This window comes from Lepidochelys kempii, chromosome 9 (genome assembly GCF_965140285.1).
Source record: "Lepidochelys kempii isolate rLepKem1 chromosome 9, rLepKem1.hap1, whole genome shotgun sequence".
Classification (NCBI taxonomy): Eukaryota; Metazoa; Chordata; order Testudines; family Cheloniidae; genus Lepidochelys; species Lepidochelys kempii.
In genome coordinates, this window is record NC_136388.1 from 25,635,274 (window position 1) to 25,657,946 (window position 22,673).

Consider the following 22,673-nt stretch of genomic DNA (forward strand, 5'->3'; position numbering starts at 1 on the left):
ACGATAATACAATTAAACAGAGACTGTCTGTCGTGCTATGGATACACCCAAAGCCAGTATTTGAATAGCAGCACTGTTGCTGATCAGAGTGGAGAGGCAGAGCTCTGCAAAAAGGTTGCATTCCACCTGCCTGCCTCCGTTGGCTCTTTACAATACTGTCAATTTATCAGTTTAATCAGCATCACATTTACTAAATGTAAAATATCGGTACATATCCAAAGGCACACGATCTGCTGGTTTGCCTGTACTTAGTCAAAAGACAGTAGTCATTCAGTACTTGATGCTCTTTGTATTTGAATCTTCTATGGAATAAAAGTTTATGTACCCCCCAAACTGATGCTGATCCATAACAAAGCTAGCACACAACTTGCCAATTTTGTGCTGCTGATTGCTATCTGTCTGTAACAACCTTTTGTCAATGTATAAATATATAGTTACACACATACGTACAGTTGGAGTAAGAATAAAAAGGGAGAACAGGATACACTGTCAGTTTCATCTTTTATAAAAGGCTTTTGCAGCTTTCTCCCTCTCTGTGCTCAGACTACAGAAAACATAGTAAGAATAAAAGCAGCTCTCCAGCTTGTGATGCACAGCTGTGGAGCAGCCCTGGGCTTTCAGGGATGACATTTATGGCTGACATCAGGTCTGAGTATTTGCATTGGATTTTAGTGTCAGCATTGGAGGTGGGGCTTAGCAAGGACTCTGTTTTGTGTTTCTGATCTAGCTAAGAGGCAGCTCTGCCTGGAAAGATACTAATTTCCCCCCTTTCTGCTATCCTGCTTGGATCTGACTCCTCCCTCCTGCAGCTCTGAACAGCGCAGGCTGAATCAAAGAGCCTCTCATTCTCTACTATGTTTCTCCCTGAACCAGTTTGGCTTGAGCATACCTGACATTCTGCCTTCATTTCAACTGAACTCTCGAGTAAGGCACATTGTCTGCTATATGTCAAAAGTGAATGGTATTTTATTTCCGCAAGAACCCAATTTAATCATCCTCTTGCACTTGGAAGGATTATAAAGAACCAGCTCAACCCCCAAAGTCTGTTTTAAGGAGGAATTGCTTTTTTGTCAGCATCGTGCGCTCTTTGGTACATGTGTTAATGTTTCCTTTGATTTGATGGAGCCTGCTTTTTGGGTGTGAGCTATCCTGGATTTAGAGGACACACACATCTGAATGTATCCTGATCAAGTGTCAAAAAGGAGAGTCTATGAAAACAAAGAAGAAACTTGTGATGTGGAGCAGTTCCGATTCATCTGACGAAAACTTGCGGAGTCGGTGAGAAGGCAAAATAAAATCCCTAACAACCATGTCGGTAACATCTAGTCATTTCCCACTGAATGGGACAAGCCTCTTTACTGAAAATCATGGCATTATGGATGTAACCAATGGACAAAGAACTTTGAATATCTTTCTTTTTTGCTTGATGTTTATAATTACGCTCACTACCCTGCTGGGCAGCATTTATTCACTAGTGTCCTTACTGAAAATTCAAAACAAAACCACACTTTCAATGATTGTGATTTCCTTGTCTGTGGATGATTTGATAAGTGTGGTGCCAGTCACTATCTTTATGCTCATGCAGTGGTCAAGTGAGGCACTCCCCCAGCCTCTGTGTACCACATCAGCGCTGCTTTATTTATTTCAGGGCATTTCTAGCAATCTGAAAGGTACTCTTATAGTTTCTTACAACTTCTACACGATCAACAAAACTGTGATGTGGAGTCAGTGGACCTCCAAACAGCCAGTGAGCATGATATGGGCCATTCTCGCTATCTGGACTGTCAGCTTGCTGGTGTGCATTTTGCCTCTCTGTGGTTGGGGCACCTATGTTCCCACCTCTTGGGGTTGCCTCACAGATTGCACCAGTTCCTATGTCCTGTTTTTATTCATTGTCTACTCGCTGTGCTTCTGCCTTCTCACCGTGCTTTCTGTCCCTCTAACTTACCAACTGTTGTGCTCAGATGAGCAACAGCGTCTTTATGTCAATTACCAGGAAATCACCAGAGGCTATTTTACCCCTGGGACGCCCCCAGCCTGTAGCACCGCCCCATCCCTTTCTCTGGAGGACCCCGTGGATAAAACCCTGAAGCATTTCCGAAATGCCTGTCCCAGCTCGGAGATAGTATTCAGGCAAAGCCCAGCTGAGCGCTGTGGGCTGGACTCCCATTGCACAAACAGCGTGCAGAGCAGGAGCTACACTGTGGAGTTTGCTCAGAAACGATTCTCGCTGATTCTTGCGTTGACAAAAGTCATTCTCTGGCTTCCCACAATGGTAAAAAGTCAGACTTCTTTGCATATTTGTAATGATTTATTTACACAGGGAGAGAGTTTGTGTGATATTAATTGAAACAGTCATCCAGCAATTATGAACAGCATAAATCACATCCATAGAAGTCATTTCAACTAGAGCTGTGTTTGTCTGGCTTTCATCAGGATTGATACAGTCATACAAAATCAGTGCATTTCAAAAATGAAAAGCCAGATTCATCATTGTTTTTCCAGTTTTACCTCAGTGTAACGCCACTGAATCCAGCACAGAGCTAGGCTAATGGTAGGGGTGAATCAGGTTTTGTGTTTCAAGCAGTCTGGCAGGCATTGGGTTGACTCTCTGAGATCTGTGAGTTTTACTAAGGCAGATTGTTTTTCCTCCATCCTCACAGTTCTGAGTCACGCCCTTTGCCAGTCATCTTTGGGTAAGAAACTGAAGCTTGTCTGAGAAGTGATGAAGAATGTTTGTATCTTTGTAATTATTGAAGCATTACAACATTTTGATGCAATGTATGGAAAGGGTAAATATAACAAAGGATACTTACAAGTGAGTCCTTTGCTGGGCATGTGAACATGTTGGGAATTGTTCAGTGTCATCCTTGTCCTATGGATGTGTATGGAGTCAGCCTCTCAGCTCCTATCCATAAAGAATGAGAATTATCATGCACGTGAAGCCGAATCCTGCCTGGCACTGAGTGCCCTCAAACCTCATTGACTTTGGGAGTGGGGGATGCTCAGCGCCTCACTGGATTGGCTCAGTCATCCCTAAGAATTGCTTGGAATCTGAGCTGCTTCTTTGGCAGACCTCAGGCATCAATATTTATAATTTCATTTGCAGCATAAGGCATTCTGAGAAATAGAGAGAGAGGGAGAGGGACTGTATGAGGACATTTGTCTTCTAGCATCTGTCAAAGTCACAAAGCCTAGCAGGAAATCAATGAAAATCTGTGACCTCTATTTTTGTCACATTAACAATGTGATGTTTTTGTTATTCCTGGAAATACAGTATGTGACTGAAGTGATTTAATTTCTTAATGTTCTGCCTTTCAGATACAGATGGCTGTCCAGCACATAGTTGGTTTTCAAAGCCTTTCCTTTGAGACATTCAGTTTTCTGCTGACTTTACTAGCTGCCACGGTCACCCCTGTGTTTGTTTTGTCAGAACGCTGGATCCACCTGCCCTGTGGCTGCATCATTAACTGCAGGAGGAATGCATATGCCATTTCTTCAGAAGAAAGGAAAAGTAAGTGTGGGAGGTTGAAGGATGGGATATTGGTTTAAGTGATGTTCCATATGGCAACAGACTGTTAGAGTAAATTTTATAGTAGATTGCATAGAAAGTTGTCTGCAACAGTAACAATACTCTGCACTCCTGTAGCATATTTCATCTGAGGATCTGAAAGGTTTTCATGGACATTAATCAAATATGCCTAACAACATACCTATAAGATGGCTAGAGAGCATTATTATGCCATTTTACAGGCAGGGAAATTCAGGCACAGAGAAGTTAAGTGACTTGCCCAAAACCACACAGCAAGTCATTGTCAAACCTTCTAATGGAAACTATGAGTTCAAACTCTGACTCCTCCCCTAACCTCCTCCCCACCCCTAGAAAAACCCATCTGCCAAAATATGACATGCATTAAGAAAATACATTGACTGTGCTAAACACATTTTAAAAACAGGCAAAAACACCTCTGAATTCTGAGTGACTTCATGCCCCGGAATTACAGGAATTTTGTCAATGAGAGAAAAGGCCGTTCGGATCCTACTGCTCACACATCCATCATGCAGCCACTGAGAGGCCTTCAATGTTGACAGGACCTCAAAGCCACAGCAATGTGTTGCAATTACTTTCACATGTAATAATTATAATAGTTTTCTGTATTAGCCATTCAGCAGTGAGAGCTACTTGCAGATGTAGCGCCTGATTATCTTCTCGCTATAAGGGCCTGATCCATAGAAAATTAAAATCGGTAGAAAAATTCTCATTGACATCAACTGGTTTTGGATTAAACTCTTGTTCCCTGTTTATACCGGTGTAACTCCATTGACTTGAGTGGGTTTACTCCTGATTCTCATGGGAGTAAATGAGAGGAGAACAAGGTTCATGATCTTCAGAAAAGCACCTTTTGGTTCAAGTCATTTGTTCTCTCTGAATTGGATTCTTCTTTCAAATCCAGACCATGAACTTTTAACCACTATCCCAAGGAGAGTGACTGCAGTTTGTCAAGAAAACTATTAATTCCAGATACAGCTTTGCTCTGAATCTAATCTAATACTTACAGAGGTAAACTTATGATGATGGTAAAGAAACAATTATATAATAATGTAAATAGTAGGGCTGTCAAGCAATTAAAAAAATTAATCGTGATTAATCGCACTGTTAATAATAGACCTTAAAATTAATCGCACTGTTAATAAGCCTGACCTTAAAAACCTCTAAGGAAGGAGATTCTACCACCTCCCTAGGTAACGCATTCCAGTGTTTCACCACCCTCTTAGTGAAAAAGTTTTTCCTAGTCCACTCAGTCCTGCTTCTTGTTCAGCCAATCGCTCAGACAAACAAGTTTATTTACATTTGCAGGAGATAATGCTGCCCGCTTCTTGTTTACAATGTCACCTGGAAGTGAGAACAGGCACTCGCTTGGCACTGTTGTAGCCGGCATCACAAGATATTTACATGCCAGATGCACTAAAGATTCATATGTCCCTTCATGCTTCAACCACCATTCCAAGGGACGTGTGTTCATGCTGATGACGGGTTCTGCTTGATAATAAACCAAAGCAGTGTGCATGTTCATTTTCATTATCTGAATCAGATGCCAACAGCAGAAGGTTGATTTTTTTTTTTTTGGTGGTTTGGGTTCTGTAGTTTCCACATCAGAATGTTGCTCTTTTAAGACTCCTGAAAGCAAGCTCCACACCTCATCCCTCTCAGATTTTGGAAGACACTTCAGATTCTTAAACCTAAATCTCACATTAGTACCTTCTTTGTGTTTTGTCAAATCTGCAGTGAATGTGTTCTTAAAATGAACAACATGTGCTGGGTCATCATCCGAGACTGCTAGAACATGAAATATATGGCAGAATGTGGGTAAAACAGAGATGGGGACGTACAATTCTCCCCCAAGGAGTTCAGTCACAAATTTAATTAACACATTTTTTTAACAAGCGTCATCAGCATGGAAACATGCCTCTGAAATGGTGGCCGAAGCATGAAGGGGCATACAAATGTTTAGCATATCTGGCACATAAATACTTTGCAATGCCGGCTATAAAAGTACCATGTAAATGCCTGTTCTCACTTTCTGGTGACATTGTAAATAAAAAGAGGGCAGCATTATCGCCTGTAAATGTAAACAAACTTGTTTGTCTTAGCGATTGGCTGAACAAGAAGCAGGACTGAGTGGACTCGTAGGCTCTGAAGTTTTACATTGTTTTGGTTTTGAGTTCAGTTATGTAACAAAAAAATCTGCATTTGTAAGTTGCATTTTCACGACAGAGATTGCACTACAGTACTTACATGAGGTGAATTGAAAAATACTATTTCTTGTGTTGATCATTTTTACAGTGCAAATATTTGTAATAAAAAATAATACACACTTTGATTTCAATTACAACACAGAATACAATATATATGAAAATGTAGAAAAAGATCCAAAATATTTAATACATTTCAATTGGTATGCTATTGTTTAACAGTGCAATTAAAACTGTGATTAATCACAATTAATTTTTTTAATCGCAATTAATTTTTCTGAATTAATTGTGAGTTAACTGTGATTAATCGACAGCCCTAGTAAATAGAAATGCTTTGTTTTTAGGATGTTCGAGCTAAACATGTTTTTAGGATGTTCGAGCTATTCTGGATTTTTAACAGAATAATGGTTGAGTTTGTGATTTCACACTTAATACTATCTTTTGAGAAATAGACTCTATATGCTGAATAAAGATACTATTTTATAAATGGTTCTCTGTACTCTGTGTCTTAAAATGTTTTTAGATAGATTTGTGAGGAAAATGCTTTCATGATTTGATAAGAGACATACCTTTTAATTTCTGTGTCTAGTACTATGAAAATGGGAATGCAGGGTGAAGAAATGGAGGGAATTTATGGTAGAGGAGAGAAGTAATTAAGGGGATATGTGGAGGTAGAGCACTCTTACCTTAATTCCTGAACTACTATATCAACTAAAATAATTAGAGTCCTGATGTTAGAATATAATTTTATATGTGGAATGTATATATTGTCTCTGTATGAAAGTAAACTGATTATGGAATTAGTTCACCTACATGATTGTTTTCTAATGTAGAAATGTATTTTTCTTATTTTCCTCTTGGCACTGAAGTACAGTTCTGATTGATTCTCAGAAGTAGAACATAGGGAGGCTGTGGAATCACTGGAGGTTTTTAAGAACAGGTTAGACAAACATCTGTCAGGGATTGTCTAGATAATACTTAGTACTGCCTCAGTGTGGGGGACCAGACTAGATAACCTAATGAGGTCCCTTCCAGTCCTATATTTCTATTGTTCTAAGTGTATTTTTCTGAAAGCATGCTATGTTATCTTTTTGGGGTTTGGGGAATTTCTCATTAGCTGAAACTGAGATACACTGTGAAATGAACCATAATTTGGTTATTTACTTCTAGTATAACTTTTATAAGGCTTTGCAAATCCTGTTCTTTAAAAAATGATGGGTGAAACTATTCCTATTTTCTGGCAAAGAACCACCTTCAGAACATAGAAATTCTACCATCCTTTGACAAAGGAATAAATGAGCTAATTACCAGAGTGTCTATAATGCTATGATTAGTATTTAATTTTCCATAATAATTCATATATTATGGATACCAAAAAGTCTGTTGTTAAAAGTAACCAACTTGTATTTTAGTTTTAAATTTACAGATAAAATTAGGCATTTTTAAAATACATTTTCTAACTGTGTTTCTTGTATGTAACTTTTTTATGTTTTAACTAGAGCTTTTCTCTTTCTGTTTAGCAAAAAGGAGGGGTTTTGAATTCAACCTGTCATTCCAACAAGGTTATGGAATCTACAAGATATCCCATGAAAGCCACCACCATGATGATGATGGTGACGATAACTCTATATCCTATCATAACCTGATGAACTATGACTGTGAAAACACACAAGAATCTCAGAAAGTTAGCAGCAAAATCCTTAAATCTGCCAAAATTGAGTTCAGCACCATACCCATCGAGGATAGCTCCATGTTTAAAGATTTCAGCAAGGGCAAAAGTACGGAGACTAAACAAGAACTTGCCAAGGACAAAAGCATGGACCGTCTTCTTTCTGACAAACTAGGAGCCTTTAAAAGAGAGGAGGTCAGAAACTTTGACAAATCAACATTTTTTGAAGCGCAGGAAAGAAGGCTGTCTCATGAGGAGAGCCGTAAACCAGAACTCACAGATTGGGAGTGGTGCAGGAGCAAATCTGAAAGGACTCCCCGTCAGGTAGAGCATGGTTTTGTTCTTCATTCTTTTTTTCTTCTTTTGAAGAGTTTTAAAGAGTTCTTGTATAAAAGCATCTTAAAATACATTTCTAATTTTGTTGAAAAATTCCCTTCAGCTAAACAGGTTCTAAAAATTCCAAATATTTAAAGCCATATATTTTGGCAGCCTCTTCTCACTTCCCATCTATTTTCTAATTCTGCTCTTGGAATTGTGTCCCATTTGAACCAGTAGTCTATGGATTTTCCTAAAGTGCTACATGTGTTGAGGTGGTACACTATAATAAAAAGTTCAGTGTGAAGGGTTTTAAATGATTTTAAGTTTACATTGTGACACAATGCTCCTATTAACCAAAAGATCAAATTTTCAAAAGCAGTTTTTAAATGTGTGTCAACACTTTTTCATGCCTAAATTTTGGATGGGCAAAAATGTGTAAGCATGAAAAAATGAATATGTAGAAATACGGGAGTGAAGAACATGTGTGCAGAAATTGGTGTGCCTAATTTTAGAAGTTCAGTGAAGGCCCCTATAAAAACTGACCCACCAGTTCAAAACAGCTATAATATATATCAGTGATCTTAGTTGATTCACCTCTGATGTGTTAGTTCTCTAGAAAGGAAAACAAAATCAAACCTATTTGAAATGTCTAAAATGAGCATTAATACATTCTGCAATTCATAATTAAACAATATATAGACCCTTTAATGTTTTGCACTTTTGCACGTGTAGCTTTTCCTATGAGACTCTTCTGTGTGTAAGAATGGATGCATTAACCACACAGGGCAAGATTATGGCCCTTGCTGTATGCTTGTACAGGAGAGTAAAGGACATAAAGAACCCTCTTCTTCTCCTGCCTGCAGCTGCTGTCAGTCTCCTCCCACTCAGATGGGAAGAGAGTGCATGGAGCCTTGGATTTCCCTCCCTTAACATGCCAGCCAGTGCATCTGAGCTGGCACAAAGGGGGAAGTAAGCTGTACCAGGAAAAGGACTGGCACTTTTCTTCCCCCATGAAGCAAGAGAGGAAAGGGGCTGAACTGTGACTCTGACACTAGTTGTTCTTACTCTGGGCAGACTGTCAGATGGGAATCTATCTCATGGTAGGCGTTTTAGCAGAAGACCCAAATGAAATGTGACATGTCCTTTGGGTGACATGCCAGGCATTTATTTATTCATACAACTGAGTGAAATGCAGTTGACTGTGGATTTCAATATGGGTATCAAGATTACCGTTCTTTTGGACCCACAGCATTGCAAGTCTTAGTATGATTATCCCTTTGATTGATTTATAACTTGGATAGTTACTAACAATGAGCAGTGCTCAGGAGCTGGTTAGTCTTCTAGTGCACTGTGGAATAACTGGTTCAAGATAAACTCCTTATATACATCATTTTAGTTTAATGATCTACTTAGGTGTCCATAAACTGGTCTCTTATTGTCCTGTAGATAAAGGACCTAATTCTGCTCTCACACTCAATTTACGGTGGTTTAATTTCATTGGCTTGAATGCAGTTAATTATGGCTTAGACTAGAGTAAGAGGAGCATCAAGGGCATAAGATGTATGTCATGTAAAACTGGGCTGGTCCTGATCCTGTAATCTGGTCTGACTCATATGCCTGCAGAGATTCCCACTGAAGTCATTCTAGTTTCTGCAAGGTGGCTGGGATCTGCCCATGTGGATCAGTTTGCATGTTTGGGGCCTACATGCTTCCTCTTCCACGTGCCCAGCACTCATTCGTGTACTCTCTACCATGCTGATGACATATCAAGAACTGTTGAGACATAAAATGTATACTGATCTCCTTAACATGGTGATATTTTGCTATGAGAGCTCGATTCTAATGCCATTGCACCTTCATGGGTGTTAGGGACACAGGAATTTTTGCATTGATTTCTGACTATAATTGAGTTCAGCACCTAAAAGAATTCCTGTTACTGGTGACTACTTAAAGCTGTCATTTGTAACAGTAGCACTGATCATTTGAAATGGAATCCAAAAAAATAAGCACGGGTATAGAACAAACCTACGCCACATTAATGTCTTGTATACTGCATCAAAGACACAGGAGGACTCAGAAATGGGTACGACTATTTGATTTTCCATAATTAATGTGTTTGTTTTAGGAGGGTGGAAAGGCCTAGCAAGAAGTGATGCTGAAGAAAATCATGTTGTGCCTAACAGAAGGGAGAAAATATTTGTTAGCTAGTTCATCTGTATTGAATAAAAAGATCGTTGGTATTGTAATGCAGTCAATGCACACTTGGGTTTCCTGCCTCCTTAAAAGTTCATGATTATGAACTAAAGGCCAAATACTGGCTTCAGGGATACATACAACCCTCAACAGCTATATCTATAATGGCACCTGTAGTGAGCAAGTGTTGTGCCTCAATCCTGTCTCCCCCAGGACTGTTGAGTTTACAGTCCAAAGACTCTTTACATGTTGAGCTGTGGAAAACATTCCAGGACAGGTTTTAGGAGTGATAAAGGGTAAAGCATGTGTTGTTATTGCACAGCCCCATGATCTGCCCCTAGCTTGTATACTCCTTCTCTAGCTCGAAGTGGTCATGCTTCTGCACAGCGATTTTTGGCCTGCCTTAAATAATGCCAATAATGATATTTTAATAACCATGAATGTGGCTCATTTTCAAGTTAAACCCCATGGAGGCTCTTTGAGGGGAGCGTTGCCTACGCTGTTTTGTGTCTGATAGTCTAATCACTGCTGTGAATTGGTTCTGAGACACTTTTAAATATCGGTCTTGCCTACTCACTTTCAGATGTCACCAGGCTCCTTTGGTTAAATCCTGAAGGATGTGATCTGACGATGAGATGTCCGAGAACAAACATGGAGCATAGGCAAAAGAATGTAATGCAAAAGACAATACAGAGCTTTCTTCATTACTGAATTACTGGTCAATTTGATCCTTCGTTTTATTTGATTGAAACCTCAGGAATCAGGTCACTTGTTTTGTAAATAACAAAATTTCAGACCTTTATTCTGATTGCATTTGACACTAAGGAGTGCTTAATTAGTTCATTGGCCATAGGAAAAACACCATTTAATCAATAAGGTAGTCTCCTACTGGCTTTTATACAGGGTTGTAATGCTGAAGAAAAACAAGAATCTCTCTCCTTAAATGAATGAGCAAAATATTACACGTAAAATGAAAGACGAGAATGCTCAAGAAAGATGGTTAAAATTTAAAAAGCTGCGTTACTGCATCAGTGACATTTTAGGACACTACTGGGCTGTGTGAATTATTGTAGGTCCACTGCCCTCCAGTGGTCACACATATAAAACGACCAGTTGCCTATCCAAGTGATAGATTCATAGATATTTAGGTCAGAAGGGACCATTATGATCATCTAGTCTGACCTCCTGCACAATGCAGGCCACAGAATTTCACCCACCACTCCTACAAAAAAAACCTCACACCTATATCTGTGCTATTGAAGTCCTCAAATCGTAGTTTAAAGACTTCAAGGAGCAGAGAATCCTCCAGCAAGTGACCCGTGCCCCATGCTACAGAGGAAGGCGAAAAACCTCCAGGGCCTCTTCCAATCTGCCCTAGAGGAAAATTCCTTCCCAACCCCAAATATGGCGATCAGCTAAACCCTGAGCATATGGGCAAGATTCATCAGCCAGATACTACAGAAAATTCTTTTCTGGGTAACTCGGATCTTATAGGAATAAGTGGAAGACTCTGTAAGCTCCTGGAACACATTTCCGGGGTAGGTGATAGGGTTTAATTATCCCACTTGCCAGAAAGCAGGAAAAAAGGGTTAATAAGATTCCTGGGAAAAGAGGAAAAGTACCTGCCATACCCCGAAGGGAATATCTAACTGCCTAGGTATGGAGGGAGGAGATGACAACTGGGTCTGATTAAAAAAGTAGGCTTTTTAAAAAGGCAAGGTTAGGTCATGGGTGTGGTCTTGGCTCCCAGGGAGGAATTTGCCTTTCCTTTGAGAACCCTGCCTACAGGAGCCAACGCTCAACAGCATGGTGAGTGGGACACTGATCTTGGACTGTTTGGGATTCGTGGTCCTGTTTGTGTAGCATTCCCTGCAGAATGGGGAATGTGGTGTGAGTTGACTTTTCCAAAGGGTTGGGGTCTAACTGAGAGCTACATTGGGGATCAGGAAGGAATTTCCCCTCAAGTCAGATTGGCAGAGACCTTGGGGGTTTTCGCCTTCCTCTGCAATATGTGGCACAGGTCACTTGCGGGTTTGAATGAGAGTAAATGGTGGATTCTCTGTAACATGAAGTTTTTAAACCAAGATTTAAGGACTTCTGTAACTCAGCCAGACGTTATGGGTGTATTACAGGAGTACATGGGTGAAGCTCTGTGGCTTGCGATGTGCAAGAGGTCAGACTAGATAATCATGATAGTCCTTTCTGGCCTTAAAGTCTATGGGTCTGAAAGGCTTTCATTAGGACCTACAAATGGAGGAGTGTGCCATTGTTTGTTTGAATCCTGAAGTCACCTGAAACCCTGCTGGTGCTGCCATAGTGGGCTCAAGTTAAATCAATAGGGGCAGATATTTGGGGCTGGATGGCTCCTACCTGTTCATAAAATAAAGAGATTATTTGAATATGTTGGATTTACTCTCCCTTTTTTTAAAATGCAAGTGTTTGGTCACTTACAGCCTGCAGAGATGAACAGTTGTGCTCTTTGCAAAAAGTAAATGACCATTCAGCAGTTTTAATGCATTGGCCTTTGCTCACGTATCCTGTATAATCTAGTTGACGAAGTCAGATCATACTGTAATAGGCTTATCACTAACTGTGACTGTCCTTGCGGTAGCCTCCAGTCACTTTTTCAACCAGAACTCCTCTACCATTTTCTTTGGCTGTCCTTTCAAATTGCTCGTCCTGTTGTGACTTCTGCTTGTAGCTAATGCCAGCATCTCTCTGTGAAGCAGCTAGCAGTGACTGCATGTGGCTGGCTTCCTTTGCCCTGGAGACTGTGTTTGTCACTTCTTGGACAGACTACTTCACCACTTGCCATTGCCCAGAATCCCAATTTGTGCTCTACTGACATTTTCCAAATTCTAACAGTGTGTGTGGTTGTCAGGCTATTATGCTTCGAAGGTCTAAAGTTCAAGATGCTAGTTACAGGATCTCTTTGTTTCTGACATTCAACTCTAACTTGCAGATCTCCACAATGCTGACATTTGCCCCGTTGGCGAGAAGGGCAAGACAAGGAGATTCCCACCAGGATTAAAAGCAGAATTAATCTGCTGGGATCTTGGGCTGACTTGGGAGAAAGGATTGTACATGATTAATAAAACAACCATGTAGGTTAATTAATGTTTGCAAAGTGTTTTGAAAAAGCAAGGTACAGTGTAAGTGCTAAGCAATATTGGGCCAGGTCCTCAGCTAGTATAAATCTGCATATCTCCATTGACTTCAGTGGGGTGGGATCAGCTCTCAGATCTGTAAAGAAGAATTTTAATAACTTAGTACAAGGCACAAAAGGTTAAAAGTGAACTTTAAATATTGTTGCAACCAACTAAGTGGACGTACATTTTTATGTGTTGAATGCCCAAATAGCAAAGGACATGGGACACTCAGCTTAAAAACTAGCTTTGGGCTAACTCTTCAAAAACTAAATATCCAGTATTCTGCGGGTTATACTTGTTGGAGCAATGGACCTGAACCATAAGGACGTGGGCAGGTGTTACCTAGTTTTAAAGGTTTTTTTTTTCAATAGCTGTTTCCAAAGATTCTGAAAAACAATAACTGTAGAACTTTCAAAATCATGTAATGTTATTTGGTGAGGGGAAAGGAAACCACTTATTTGAGCATCTGCTGACTGGCTCTGTCGTACCAATTAGTTCCTAGTAACAGTGATGTCTGAGTAATGGATTTTGGAGCATTCTAGTGATAAGGTATGGACAGAAAATTCATGGATGTGGTTGGCTTTATTTTCCTCGTACAGAAGTGTAGTTGCAAATTTAAAATTAGAGCGAACAAACTACCAGGAAATGTACTGAAGGGAACCAATAATTTAATATAAATGCTGTTTATATATTATATACAATGTTTTAATAATCTGGAGATGTAAGTACAGTACATTGTGATTAGCAGAGATCAACTCTCATTTAGCTTTATACTGGCTATCTTACATTCAGGAGGTGCATTGCAACTGGTCTTCATGCTTTCGTGCTAGGGAGGAGCATGGTTTGCCATGTTGCTTCCTGTCTGCGACTGGAAAGCATCACATTTCCGCCATTTAACTGGGGCACGTGCTCACAGTGTAAGTGCACATTATCAGACAAGAATGCTATCAGTTCTGTCATATTGTTTTCCTTATGGCCAGGTCAGTGCTGTGCACCAGTTTCAAGGTCTGGATACAAGGTGAGAGAAAAGCAACATGGGGGAGAGAAGGAAGGGGGAGTACACTCAGTCACATACCCATGTTACTTTAGAGCAAAATAGTTGTAAGTCCACTTTGTTAAACGGCAACGCCTAGGAGCCTTTTAAAAAGCACTATTTAAATGCAGCATAGAAATCAAGAATGCACTTCTCTAACCCAGGTAACCTCCTTTTTCGAGTCTACCTTTTAGGGAGACCATTAACTAATTTACCACCCTCATTCTCCCTCACCCAACTAATTGCAGTCAGCCAGTTCCAGTGATTACATAACTGCTCTTTAACAGCACAGAAAGAAATGGTTACTACAAAGGAGCAGGGTATAAAATGGTTACTACAAAGGAGCAGTTTTTATACCCAGAAACTGGGCCATATATACAGAATATCCTTCCCCTTTATTTAAAAAAAATGATGGTTTCCTATAATAAAGGTTCAGAACTCTGTGGTCACTCTATAGTAACCTCTAATGTTTCGGGCTGTCCCTGCTGATTATGTATTGCAGTACATTTTATATGGGCTCCCATCAAAATGAACATGGAGTAGATTTGACTGGGTCCTTTCACAGACTGTTGTCTCACTCTATCTTTGAGAGTTGACCTACACCTACTGTACCCATTTGGGGTCTAGTACAGGGGGGGGCAAACTTTTTGGCCCGAGGGCCACATCTGGGGAAACTGTACGCAGGGCCATGAATGTAGGGCTGGGGCAGGGAGTTGGGGTACAGGACGGGGGCGGGGAGTGGTATGCAGGAAGGGGCTCAGGGCAAGGGGTTAGGGTGCAGGAGGAGTGTGGGGTGCGGCAGGGGGCTCAACGCAGGTGGTGCAGAGTGTGGGAGGGGACTCAGGGCAGGGGGGTTGGGGTGCAGGAGGGATGCAGCAGGAGGCTCAAGGCAGGAGGTTAGGGGGCTGAGGACAGGGGGTTGGGATTTGGGGTGCAGGAGGGGTCCAGTGTGCGGGCTCCGGCACTGCTTATCTCGAGCGGCTCCAGGGCGGCAGCGGCGCACAGAGGGGCTAAGACCTGTCCGGCAGTAACACCTGGGGGTGGGGTGGGGTGGGGCAGGCGGCTCTGCCACACGCTGCCCTCACCTGCGGGTACTACTCCTGAAGCTCCCATTGGCTGTGGTTCCCCATTCCCGGCCAATGGGAGCTGCGGGGGGCAGTGTCTGCAGGCGAGGGCAGCGCATGGAGCCGTCTGCCCTTCCCCCTCTCAGGGGCCGCAGGCACATGGTGCCAGACGCTTCCGGGAGCAGCGCAGGGCCACGGTAGGCAGGCAGCCTGCCTGAGCTCCGCTGTGCCATGGGGCTGGCAATCCTGCGGGCTGGATTGAAAGCCCTGACGGGCCGTAGTTTGCCCTCCCCTGGTCTAATATATAATATTCTAGTCGTACCCTACTCCAGATGTTAGACCAAACTCCTCTCTGGTGTAACTCATTTTCTCTTCAGTGCAATTACCTCAGGGATTCATTTGATGGGTCCATATCACCAGTGCATTGCAACAGCTTTATATTGCTGTAACTCCACTTATTTCTTTTTGTCACAGCTATGTTTGCTGCATGCATTTTCTATGCCATTTTGTGTGAGGATTATTCTTCTTTGAGCAACATTAACAGAATTAGAGAATCATCATAATGCCATTAGAACTATGGGTTGAGCTTCAACAATTCTCTTTACTGCATGTGCAGGCTATTAGCCCTTTGGGCCCTATTCTGTGATATTTTTTACGAGCAATCATGACACCAGTAGACCTAGTGAAGTCAAGTAGTCAGTGCTAGTATTCATGGAAGATGGCAGGTTTGGGCCCCTTACTTATCTTAACACTACTTGCTGGGTGCAAGGAAGCAAGTCTGAGAGAGCAGGGAATGAAAATGTCTGACAGAACACGAAACGTTTCTTCTTCCACTTCTAAGCCTTCCAGAACAGATAGTTTCAACTAGAAGTAAACTCATCATTGCTTTTTTATAAAAAGTATAATAGGCTCCTATTTTTCAGTCTAACCTCTTTATGGGATTTAGCTCAGGTATATTGGGAATTCGATTTGCAGGCTGTCTGAATTATTGTGAATTTTTGTTACTTTAAATCTAATCATGAAGGTTGAGATTTCAAAGCTGAAGAAGTGTTTTTTTTCTACCCACGAAAGCTTATGCCCAAATAAATCTGTTAGTCTTGAAGGTGCCACCGGACTCCCTGTTGGTTTTGTGTATACAGACTAACACGGCTGCCCCCCTGATGCTATGGGACGTAGATGCACAGTTTCTATTGACACTGATGGGAATTGACCACCTAAATCCATGGGCAGATTTGAAAATCTCAGTGGAATTGTGTTTTCTCTGATAGATGGTTCTTTAAAAACAATATTTAGAAATGTTCCCCAAAGTGTTTATTTTGATCATGTCCATGTTTGTTTGTGCAAACGTTCGGGGAATGGCTGTTTTCCCTCCAAATACTTGGATACATATGTGAACAAGGCTCTTCACTGTTTGTTACTCATCGCTCATTATTTTCTCGCTTTGAAAGTTTCCCATGACCAATCAAGGAGCAGAAATAATCCCATATTAAAAGAGCCTATATTGTCAATAACTTAGTCACAATTAAGAACCAGACCAGATCTAGCTCTGTATTGGAATTCATAAATGGTTACTTTAGAAATAAAATTTGGAAATTAAGGTAGGAAGCAGTACGTATTCCTATTTACTTGCCATTTTGTTTAGTAACCGCTTGATAAAGTTTGTGAAACCATGCAATGTCAGAATCGTTGGGCGGCTGAATACAAGGTCCGGCAAACACGAGGTCAGCTCCTCAGCTGGTGTAAATGGAGCTATTAACAAGAAGACTTCCCCACTCAGTGTGGCAGCCTTGATAGCTATAGGCTGAGAATGAAGTAGTTAGTTATGCTTCTGCCAGGCAAAATACAGGTGTTGGAAAGCTAAGGATCTCCAGCCGTACAAAAATGTAAGATATAGGACACAATCACTTAGAGATGGAGATCCAGATTCAAGTAGCTGTGATGGGAAGGGAGAAAGAGCTTTAGCCTTAGCCTGGAGGGGGGGATTCCTGAAGCTGTAGTGGCTATAATGCACCCTCTCTGCAAAGGGAAGCTGAGCGGAGCTATGTAGCGGCAGATACTTTGGAGCCTCTGCATTGCCATAATCCCAGTCTGACCCATATCCTGCATGCTGGCAAGTAGGGAGCCACCCTGGTTCTCAGCTCCATACTGCACAGGAGATGTGCGCCCACTGCATTTCCTTGCCCCCCACTTGCACATCAGAACTGAACCACTTTTGGAGCTATGGAGGAGGAGGAGCAAAATTTGTCCCTAAGATGCAATTCATCAAAATAATCTTTAAAAACCTTCATATTTTCAATAAATTAGGGTAAAATAGACTTAGGGCAGCAAGCTTCTCCTGCTCTGGAGCACCTAAATCCTGTAGGAATGCAATCTTTTACGAGCTATAGATAGCACCTGCTCCTATCCTTTTTCTGTATTGTGTCTGTTTAGCATGTGCAACAGGATAGTCTCATCTGTTTGTAAAGGATCCAGCACCCTGCTGGTGCCATATAAATAACAGTAATACAATATTCACTTGCTCCTTTTTGGTCAAATCAGCACCCGGTGACATAGCTGGTCCCCGGAGAGGCAAGCAGAGGAGGACTCAAAATTAAATCTGCTCAAAATTAAATCTACTGCGTGGCTCAGGCTCAGAGACCTGTGGGCAGCTGTATTCACAAATTTCCCTATCAGGAAATTTAACCACAAATTAACCTTTTTCAAAATTAATTTTCTATTCAGTCACAATAGAGAGAAATAGAACAATTTCCTTGGTGATTCTTCTGGTTTCTTTAAATGCCATATTTATATAGAGCTCCGTTTCTGGAAACACCCTACTCTGCATGGCCCATTGACCTCAGTGGGACTACCTGTGGAGCAAGGACCTATACAGGATGAGTGAGGGGATCAGAATGTGGCTCACTGTGATCAAGGAACGAGTGGAAGTTATCAGCATGGTAAACTAAATGCTAATCTGATTAATGAGAACATGCATATCTTGTAATACTAGTTCATATGTTATCTATCTTTAGATTGGCATGTGCTCCTATTTGTCACTTCTCATCTATTTATAGGTTTCAGAGTAGCAGCTGTGTTAGTCTGTATTCGCAAAAATACTCCGACACCTCTCTATCCTCTTCTCCCTTCCTTCTCAAGTTCCTTCCTTGCTCCTCTGTCACCTTCTAGTAGATTTGCCTGACTACCTTGTTGCCCCAAGAGCTATGTTTCTGCCTCTGTTTTAACTATGGTAAAATACTAACACAAAAATAAAGCTTCTGTAATTTTTTTTTCTGTCATTTTTTCTTTTCAAGCAAGGTCTCTGCTGAAAAGATATGGATAGAGGCAGAATTAACAGATGCAGTGTTTTGTACTAAATCAGAGTGTAGATGAATCAAAATTATCGAGGGATATCTTGCTTCTCCCACTAATGTTAATGGAAGTCAAGTGGCTAAATCCATACACAGTACATTGAAAATGTACCCCTTTCTGTCTTATAAAACTGTCTAATATATTTCTTCCAGTTCTGTTCCAATGCAATGTGTGTTCAAAGCTTATGCTGGTAGGTATATGCAGTATTCCTCAAGTCACCAGGTAACTCCAGTCTCATACATTCTAAAATCTTCCTTTTTAAGTGGAAAATAATTCATTTTAAGAGACAGTGTACCTTTCCCTCATCATCAAACTTACAGATGTTGAGAAAGGTGTTCTTCCACGCTGCCAGATTTTCTATCTAAAAACCCTGTAGGGAAAGTGCACTGAGTTCTGATCTCACCTCGGTGTCACTTCAGGCACAGCTGGGAATAGCACCTGGGTCACTGATGTGACAGAACCAAGTTTTATCCATTCAGCTACACTGCATCTCAGAATGAATGTGCAAAATCTACGGGCTTGGATATACTGTCTCTAGTCATTGTGCTACCCATTAGACACACTCCCTCCCAAAGACAGAAGTAAAACCCGGGATTCCTGATCTCCAGTAGACTACTATTGTCTAGCAAATAGTTTTGTAATCCACTAGTCAAGTTTGTGTTAAATCCATCTCTACAGAGTGGTCCACCTAGGGGATAACAATTCCTCCTTTAGCTTAGCTAGTAAAGATCTGTGCTGGAGATCTCAGAATATGGAGTTCAAATTTAGCTGATAAGCCATGTGAGGGAATTCTTATTTCTGCAGATGATGGAATTTGTCTTTCTAGTTTTTTAAAAAAGCTAATTCACACAGTGAGATGGCATCCTTAAAAATGGATTTTATAGTTGCACACCATTATCTATCATTATGTATGGTACAGATGTTAAGAACATTTCAGTCCTTTCGTCACATTTTGTGTCATACAGGTTTGAAGGTTGAGAGTCAGACTGTCTGACCTTGCTCTAAAAGCACTGGGGGAAAGAAGAGAGGGGAAGCGGAACTGAAAAATAAATAGTGCTAAAAAGTAAAACTGGCTCAAGGGAACAAATGCCTTAATCCAGTAGCTGAGGATATGTAGTTTGGGGTAGTGGCGGGGGTTTGAAGGTCAGAGATTTCCAGGGGTGTTGGAACAATTTGTGTAGTGGGGGTGCTGACAGCCACTGAACCAAACAGTAAATCCTGTATATGATGGATACCACTTCAAGACAGGGGGTGCGGCAGCACCCCTAGTTCCAGCACCTGTGGAGATTTCTGATCTGTTTAGGTAGCTCTGAACAATGCAAACTTTTTCAAAATTAGAAAAACTATTTTACTGAAGCTGGTGAATAATGACAGTCTGACCGAAAAACAACAAAGGTCCAAATGTAGCAGTTCTTTACCAGGCAAAACACCCATGTTATGTAACAGTAATTTTGTCTCAGTAAAGGATTCATCCCAAAACTTTCACAGTTAGAACTGTCATTGCTTACTTTATGCTTGGTCAGAGTTTGGCAAAAATTCTGGTACTACTTCATGTGGACATAACTTGTAAAGAGACTGAACATTCTTCAGGGTACTTTACTGCTCCCCAAGGTAGATAACTCAGGAAGAGGAGCAGGGTAGCGTCTCAGAGTGTGTGTAATGCTCACTTACCTGAAGTAATTCAAGGACATAAGAAAGGCATGAATAATCCTTTTTTAAAGCTGCCTCCTCACCTTGCTTGCTGACTCACTCTTCATTATCCAGCGATGCATGTGTAAGGATACCCATTTTAATTTGTATCTTAGAAAGCAGCATTGTCCTTTTTTTGTTATTTTAAGACCCTTAAAGAAAAACAATTTAAAGGGCACCAATCATTTTCATTTAATGTTTTCAAGAAATAGGTTCCAAGAGACTGTATATTGTACCTCCTAGTCAGCATGTTGGAGACTTGGATATGTAGGAGTCTGTTGCCTGATTGTCTTCTCCCTTTTGAAAGTATTGAATCAAAAATAACTCCACTGCTGTTAATGAGAGTTATACCACTATAAAACTGGTGTCATAGGGTAATGAGGCATTCTGTCTTATCTATCCACACACTAGCTCCTATAGATGGGTATTGGAAAAGAGAAGTGCTCAAAACAAAAAAGGCTTAGAAAGTTCCCTCCATCGATAGAATCCGTGGAATTGCACTAGTGGTAGTAACAATGAAAAATTTGAAGGGGCTGGGAACCTGAGTGTAGCCGAGGCTCTAGAGAAACTCTCTCTAGGTCAGGGCTCAGTCACATTGACACAATAGTGTGAGGAAGCCTGTCTTGCATTGTGGCTGCTTATTCTGTAGTTCTTTGGTGAATAAATAAGTGTTCAGAGCTGACACTCAAGAAGCATCTTTTTATGAATACTAAACTCCCACAAAAAAGCACAGAAAAGCATAAGAATACCAAGCTATCGTCAAAATCAAGGTACACATTTCATCCCTCCACATCTGTATTTGAAGAACTATATTTGTATACATGAGAGCGAATCTTGCTCCAAGCCACTACTGATATCAGACAGCCTGTTCTGAGTAAACAGACAATACCATGAACGAGATTGATATCACTCTGATGAAATGACCTAAGCTCCTTCTACACTATGGGTATGTCTAAACTTCGAGGGGGGGTGTGATTCCCAGCTCAAGGAGACATACTCAGGCTAGCTCTCATCTAGCTAACGCACTAAAAAATAGAGGATAGCTGTGGCAACAGGAGCACTGGGAGGGGCTAGCCACTCCAAGTACTTACCTGTGATCTCGGATAGGTACACATTCAGAGCAGCTGCACACTAATGATTTTACACACTCTTTATTGGGGTGTGATAAATGGTTTATTATATGATTTACCATAAATACCTAACAGCATTATGAAAGCAGATGCCCAAAAGAAGTGAAAAATGATCAAATTCTCAATTGCTCACCTGAAAAAAATTATGCACGCAGATCGAAATGAGCAGTCCTGTGTTCTCGGTTATTTTCCACTGTAACTGTAGCATGTAAAACGGGTGTTCAGAGTGAAAGTAAATGTCTGTCAATAACCAGACCTAACACCAAGTCCTGCTGGGCGAGTCTGTTTCTTTACTCAGTGGATTTGGTACTGATGTCATGCACGCGATTTTGCACCCCTGAACCATCAGGTATTCAGCCAGCAGAAGACCTATTTAAATGTAATCTATTTGAGCTACAAAGATCCTTTTTTGTAGCACCATATTGATGGTTTATAATAATGTTAGCATAAGCAGTGTGTAGTGATAGAGCATCTTGTATTCTGCAGGACATCAGCAATTATAAAATGTAAAGAAACTGAGACCCATGATGAATGGCTCTCGTAAAATTTCACAGCAGGAAAAAAAACATGTAGTCATTTGAATAATATGAAGATGGTCAAGTAATGGTATCTTGCTTAGTTGAAGAGAATGAAAGAAAACTTTTTAAATGGTGTTTCTTTATCTTCAGTTAAAACTTTCTGTATACAAAATATATCTAAATATAAGACTGAATAAACATGGTCTTGTATTTTGTATAAAACTTTAATTAAAATGTAGATCTGTAGAATGCTGTTGATGAATTGCAAGGGTCATCTGAAAATACTAGGCCTGATGCACTAATATGTATTTAGCACATAGCTGCTCTAGACCTGGTTTAACTAGAACTGGAGAACTCCCTATGTATATGGAGATCCAGTTGTGCAGCATCTGTGCTGCTCTTCCACATTGTTGGTGGTTTAGGGTGGTTCCTGAGCTTGACTGTTCCCTGCATGCTGTAGCAGCTGTTGGCAGCTAGTGTACATTACAGCAGTGGCTCTCAACCTTTCCAGACTACTGTACCCCTTTCAGGAGTCTAATTTGTGTTGTGTACCCGTTTCCCCTCACTTAAAAACTACTTGCTTATAAAATCAGACATAAAAATACAAAAGTGTCACAGCACATTACTGAACAATTGCTGTCTTTCTCATTTTTACCATATAATTATAAAATAAATCAATTTGAATAGAAATATTGTACTTACATTTCAGTGTACAGCATATAGAGCAGTATAAAAAAGTCCTTGTCTGTATGAAATTTTAGTTTGTACTGACTTCACTAGTGCGTTTTATAAACTTTGTAAAACAAGG

The 22,673-nt window shown here is 40.7% G+C and overlaps 1 protein-coding gene across 1 annotated transcript in view; it reads left to right on the forward strand.

The window, feature by feature from the left end:
- The first annotated feature begins 1,309 nt into the window (after nucleotides 1-1,309).
- Nucleotides 1,310-22,673, forward strand: part of GPR149 (G protein-coupled receptor 149) — a 33,368-nt gene continuing 12,004 nt past the window's right edge. The window contains exons 1-3 of the mRNA XM_073358765.1: nucleotides 1,310-2,275; nucleotides 3,322-3,514; nucleotides 7,275-7,747. Of these exons, the coding sequence (XP_073214866.1) occupies nucleotides 1,310-2,275; nucleotides 3,322-3,514; nucleotides 7,275-7,747 (1,632 nt within the window). The remainder of the gene's footprint in view (nucleotides 2,276-3,321; nucleotides 3,515-7,274; nucleotides 7,748-22,673) is intronic.